Raw genomic sequence first — 6,186 nt, 5'->3', positions numbered from 1 at the left:
AGACTAGAGTCTGCGTGGCAGCTGGTCTATATCCTGGCGAGTGTAACTGCTTTGCTGGCTAGGACGTGGGCGGAAACCTCCCCCATGGCCATTCACCCTCTGGGGAGCAAAGGCTATTCCCCTGTTGTGTAAACCTCTCCTCTTCATTGGAGTTGGGTGTGAATCTTGGTCCTGGCTGTGTCCCCTGACAGGGCCGCTCTGCGTTCTAACCCTGTAGCCAGACCCTGCTGCTGTTGCTCAACTTGTATACTTGGGTGTCAGCTCCGTGCCTCACCCCTCACCTGGTGGTCAGGCCCAGGCAGCTCTCAGCACCTCCCACACAGTCTTTCTCCTTCCCACCCACCTTCTTCCCAAGTCTGCCACTCTGGTCCCCTTGCTCTCTTGACAGCTCGGATTGCACCAGATGTCAATCAAACTCCAATTAAAAGCTTCCTCTGATCCTGATTGTATCCTTGCAGAGCTTCTCCCTGATCTTCCATCCTCTGGCTCTCCAGCCGTCCTCTGGTTACACACTTTCTCTGTGCCTTCCTATTGCCTGCTCATGGCTGTCAATGTTATTTATTTAACCCTCCCCTGAACTGCAAACCCTGTGGTCATGTCCCCATTCTCCGCCTCAGTATACATGCATGACCTTACAGTAGTTGTTCACAGAATGTTGGAATATGCAGAGATACGGAGATGCCTGTTCTAGAACCCAGAAGGCCTGGGGCTACATGGTTGGTGGGATGAGACCTCTCTCTGACTGGGGCTGATTTTCAGAGCCTGTTTGGCTGAAACACTATCTGGGGAGCCAGAGAAGCGGACTCTGGGGATACTACCACAGGGGTGGGAAGAAGAGAAGCCAAGAAATGACAACTGAAGTCTGGAATTTCTGTGGAGCCTACCAGGTCACCTGCTGCACAGAGCCCTCAGATGTTGGTAGCAGATGGCAGGTGCCTGGCGTAATGGGGAACTAATGGGCCTAGTGGAAGTCAAGCTTCCAAGGCAGAACCCTACACAGACACAGGGTCCAGGGCTTCTTGCCTGAGGGCAGGAAGTTTCACTCACAACCCCAGCTCTGCCTTCCCCTCAGTGACTGAGTTGCTACCCCTTGTACTAGTAAAAATCCCAGGGCTTGGTTCAATTGGTCCAGCTCTGATCTAATCATTAGGCTGTGCTGATTGGCCAGGCTGGGTCCCACACACCGCAGGGGCAGCAACGGGCCCACATCCCGCAGAACTCTGCTGTTAGGGACAGGATTTCAGCTGTGTAAGAGAATCTAAGTGTAGTTGTGTCTGTAGCTTGTTCTTTTGTTTTTCAGGAGACAATGGGTTTAAGCGTGTGTGTGTGTGTGTGTGTGTGTGTGTGTGTGTGTGTGCACGCTCAGCACACAGGAGTGCTCTGCAGGAGGTATGTACATGAATGGAGGCAGGTGCATACATGAATGGAGGCCAGAGGTGGGTGTCTTCCTTAATCACTCTCTATTTGTTTTGGGTTTTTGGTTTGTTTGGTTGTTTTTTGTTTTTTGTTTGTTTTTGTTTTTTGTTTTTGAGACAGATTTTTCAATCACTAATCTTGGACCTTGGGAGCTCCAGGGATCCACCTGTCTCTGACTCGCAGTTACAGATGTGGCGCTGCTGGGGCCCTGAACTCTGGTTCCTCACACTTGCATAAGAGGCTCTTAACTGACTGAATTGTTTTCCCCGCCCCTAAAACTTGCCCTTTTAAATGGGATGAGAACAAGAAAGGGGAAGAGGAACGGGGATTGAAGTGATGGGAACAAAGCCATGTGGCCAACAAGCCCACAAAGAGGTGAATCTTGCCACACCCAACATCTCCCCTTCCTGCTCCGCCTGTCCGCTGGCCTGACTTTTGGTCTCTCGGCTCGCTGCCTGGCATTCCTGTTTACCTCGATGGAGTCACTACTGTGTTCTTTCTCCCTCGTTCCCTGATGCCTCCTGCTATCATGTTTATGTGGCAACTCTGCGAGAGAGCAGGCCGTAGCCTAGATTGTTGTGCAGGATTCCGTGGTGGGGATACTACTCTGCTTACCTCACTCCTTCCTGGATCGTGGGACCTTCTTTTGGCATTTCGCCCTTACCAAGGGTGCTTCTAGAACCTTCTCCCATTTCTGTGGGAGGAGTGCACCTGAGTCTGCGTTTTTCTGTGGCATTTTATCTGAAGCTAAAGAATGCACATAGGTTTCCCTTTCTGGGTCACGAGATTTTCTTGGACTCAGGACTCCCCGTGTCTCATGTCCTTGTCTTGGGAGCACCTTGGATCTTTCCTGAAGTGTCCCTTAATCACAACTGGGGTAATCCTGCGCAGTTAAGTCTGGATACATGGGCCATAAAGCTATAAATTAATTATACTTATTGCCAGGGGTGCGTCTCTCTGAGGGTGTTTGGAAATAAAGAGAGAAGATGAGAGACACACCTGTTCTTAGAAAGCCACATGAGTGTGCCATCTGCAGCAGGTCTGGGTTGGCGGCCATGACATTCCGTTGGAATCTGTGCTTCCAGGTCTGGTTAGGTGGTGGCTTCGTTTCCCCAGGATCCATGGCATCCCTCTGAAAGAAATGGGGTTCTGGTCTTTGCTGGTGTCTCCTTTCACAGTTTGGTTGGAAGGATGGGTAGGGTTTTCCAAACAGAAGGCAGTATATCTCGGCGCGACTTTTGAGGGTCCATGGAGGTGACGTTAGGTCTTAGGGACCGATCAGGTTATCTCTGCTCCATTCTGTTTTATACTTGGTGTTGTGTTAACCTGAGTACTTGAAGGCCTCCCTGGGGATCCCTTGCTCAACTTTCGGACAGGGTCAGATGTCTCTCTGGAGCCTCAAAGGTTTTAGGATTCACCTGGATTCTCAATGATCCTGGTTCTCTGCTAAATCTCTGCCCACACGCACCTCTCTAGGCCATTTGTCTGCCAAGCCTGCCACAGGTGCAGTACTCTTGTGTCTGACACCTGCACTTGAAGATGCCCAAGGCAGCTGGTTCAGGGGTTGGGAACAAGTATGGGTTGGGGGCTTCAAGCAGTGGATTTCCTGGAGACCAGACTCGGGTGGAACTCAGAGATCGACCTGCCTCTGGCTCCCCATTAAAGGGGTATGCTATCCCGTCTGGCTTTAGATTTTAAAGATTTATTTTATTTTTTAGAAGGTTTATTATTTATTTTATTTATGAGTACACTGTAGCTGTCTTCAGACATGCCAGAAGAAGGCATCGGATTCCATTACAGATGGTTGTGAGCCACCATGTGGTTGCTGGGAATTGAACTCAAGACCTCTGGAGGAGCGGTCAGTGCTCCTAACCCTGAGCCATCTCTCCAGCCCGATTTATTTTATTTTTAATTATGTGATGTATATTTTCTGTGTTTGTTTTGTGCACATAAGTGCTGGGCCCTGTGGACACGAGAGGTGTCAGGTCCCAAGCTGCTGGAGTTTCAAGCGGGTTCCGAGCCTTCTGCCATAGGTTCTAGGAAGTGAACCCACATCCTCTGTAAGAGCAGGAGCCCTCTTAACTGTGGAACCATCTCTCCAGCCCCCAACGTTTTCCATCTTTAATTTTAGAGTTCGTGGAATATAAAGGCTTAAAAACGGAACTTTTTTTTAAAGATTTATTTATTTTATATATGTGAGTACATTGTCACTCTCTTCAGACACACCAGAAGAGGGCATCGGATCCCATTACAGATGGTTGTGAACCACCACGTGGTTGCTGGGAATTGAACTCAGGACCTCTGGAAGAGCAGTCAATGCTCTTAACCGCTCATCCATAGCCCTGTTTGTTGTTTTTTTGAGACAGAGTTTCTCTGGGTAGTCTTAGCTGTCCTGGAACTCGATATGTAGGCCAGGCTGGCCTCAAACTCAGAGATCTGCCTGCCTCTGCCTCCTGGGAGCTGGGATTAAAGGTGTGCGCCACCAGGCCCAGTTAAAACACAATGTCCCCAGTGGATCTGTTGCCCTGGAACCTCTTGTGGCCTCTCCAGGGAGACTCATAACTCACACGCCAGGCCCTTGTCCTAAGATGGCTGGGTTGAGCAGCTTTGGTTGGTTAGTGGTAAAGGCCCACCTCAGGGTCCTGAGTGGGAATCCCTCAATGATGCTGTGGATGCCAGAGACCCACTCATGTGCACCCCTGAGCTACAATGTCTGCAGAAGCAGTCCGTGTGCCTGGCTTGACATTCAGACTCCACTTCCACTCCCAGATTCATGCGACCTTAATTTTCCTTTCCACCTTCATCGCCCATGATGCCCTGCTGCACCTCCAGACCCCCGGGGGTTGGGGGATTGAATATCTCTGTCTGAGCTCTCAACCTGTGCCACATTCTTACCCAGAATGCCTTTCCCTTGCCTGGTAGCAGCTGCTCTCTCCCTTCCTCCACCCACCCACCCCCAACACTGGAATCAGCCATGCTGGCACCGCCCAGCCACCCTGGCTCCGCCCAGCCTCCCTGGGTCCCGCGTGTGCTCAGCTTCTTTACACAATGAAGGAAAGGTTCTCCCTGCCTGGTCCCCAGTGTTGGCATCCCTGCATCCCTGGCCCCACCGAGCCAGGCCAACGTGGCGCTCCCGTCTTCTCACTCCTCTCTTCCCCTCCTCCAGGTGCGCCTCTGTTTCTCTCCCACCCACACTTTTACAACGCCGACCCTGTGCTGTCAGAAGCTGTTGTTGGTCTGAACCCTGACCCAAAGGAGCATTCCTTGTTCCTAGACATCCATCCGGTAAGCTCTGTGTCCTGCTCGTGTCTGGGGCCGGTTCCCATAGATTGCCACTAACCACTCCCACCCCACCCAACCCCCTCCCCTCCGCCTGACGCCCCCAGGACCGAGCTGGCTCCAACTGAGGCAGGGGAATTCAGTTCCTTCCACAGTGGCTGCTCCTAGACCCTCCGAGTCATCAAAGTCTTACTTTACCCCAATTCCAGAGTTCAGTGATATCATTACTTTTTTATTGGGGCCTATAAAAAAGATATAAGATAGTAAATTAATTAAGAAATATCAGCCGGGACGTCTCCTTCACCAGAGATACCCTTGTTAGTGTCAAGACACTAAAGATTTTGAGACATCAGCACGAGCCACAGTGTCTCACAGAGAAATAAGTGTGAGGAATTTGTCCTGTGTTAACTTCTCTCTACCTCTGGTCCCTGTAGCATGTGTGCAGTCCAGGTTGGCATCTTCACTATTTACCTGGGGTTCCTGCCCTACGTGGACACGGGCAACGCCCTGAAGGCATTTTGTGCAAAACTTTTTTGTTTTACTGGGTGGGGATGGAAGCCGGGGTCTTGAACACACAAGGCCAAGGCTCTGATTCCGAGCTGTGCCTGCAGCTGGCCTTGAACTTGCAATCCTCCGGCCTCGGCTTCCAAGTGTGTCTTCTCACCCGGCTCAAGGTTGAGTCTTATCAAAGCGGAAGGATGGGCACATAGGAGGAAGCCATCTAAAGTCTTCCCCAGGTTGTGCCTCGCTCCCCAACAAGGACTTAACATGGTGGTGTTTTATATCAGGAAAGCCCCTGGTTGTTGACTGGGGACCTGTCCTGTGAGCCTCTCTCCCTAGGGGCAGATCCTTACTTTAGACTCTAAGAGGACGGAGGTGTCTGGTATTAACTGTCTATGCAAATGGCTGTAGCACAGTGAGGCCAACACAGTAGCTTAGAGAATGAAGCCCCCACCCCCCCAACTCAAGTTTTCCAAGACCAACACTGGGCAGACTTCCTAGGGAGGGTCGCTTGGTCTACACATGGTGTGCACAGTTATAATACCCACATCTCTGTCCAGAAGTCATATCAGGTTTCTGCCCTGGGGGGCAGTAAGGACCTGGGTGCACTGGGATCAAACGAAAGGCTGTGTCCTGGCCTTCTGAGAGGTGGCCTCCTGCCTCCTGTCAATCTTCCAAGAGTCTCATGACCTGGGCAGGGCTAACAGCGTCACACTGAGGTCTCTTTTCACCTCCTTCCATTCTAGAGTCTTCTTCCCGATTTAAGTAATACGTGTCAATTCTCCTAGTGATTTTTTTGTTTGTTTGTTTTTAATTTTATGTATGTGAGTACACTGTTGCTCTCTTCAGACACACCACAAGAGGGCATCGGATCCCATCACAGATGGTGGTGAGCCACCATGTGGTTGCTGGGAATTGAACTTAGGACCTCTGAAAGAGCAGTCAGTGTTCTTAACTCCTGAGCCATCTCTCCAGCATGGTTTTTTTTTT

General features: G+C 50.7%; 1 protein-coding gene across 3 annotated transcripts in view; it reads left to right on the top strand.

The window, feature by feature from the left end:
- The window catches only part of Scarb1 (scavenger receptor class B member 1), a 67,774-nt gene that overhangs the window by 50,633 nt on the left and 10,955 nt on the right, over positions 1-6,186 (top strand). For all 3 annotated transcript variants that reach the window (XM_031338003.1, XM_031338000.1, XM_031338001.1), the window contains exon 8: positions 4,583-4,701. In XM_031338003.1, coding sequence (XP_031193863.1) covers positions 4,583-4,701 — 119 coding nt within the window. The remainder of the gene's footprint in view (positions 1-4,582; positions 4,702-6,186) is intronic.

The sequence above is a fragment of the Mastomys coucha genome, unplaced genomic scaffold (assembly GCF_008632895.1).
Source record: "Mastomys coucha isolate ucsf_1 unplaced genomic scaffold, UCSF_Mcou_1 pScaffold22, whole genome shotgun sequence".
Classification (NCBI taxonomy): domain Eukaryota; kingdom Metazoa; phylum Chordata; class Mammalia; order Rodentia; family Muridae; genus Mastomys; species Mastomys coucha.
Note: the sequence above shows the minus strand (reverse complement) of the source record. Positions and strands in the feature narration are given on the sequence as shown.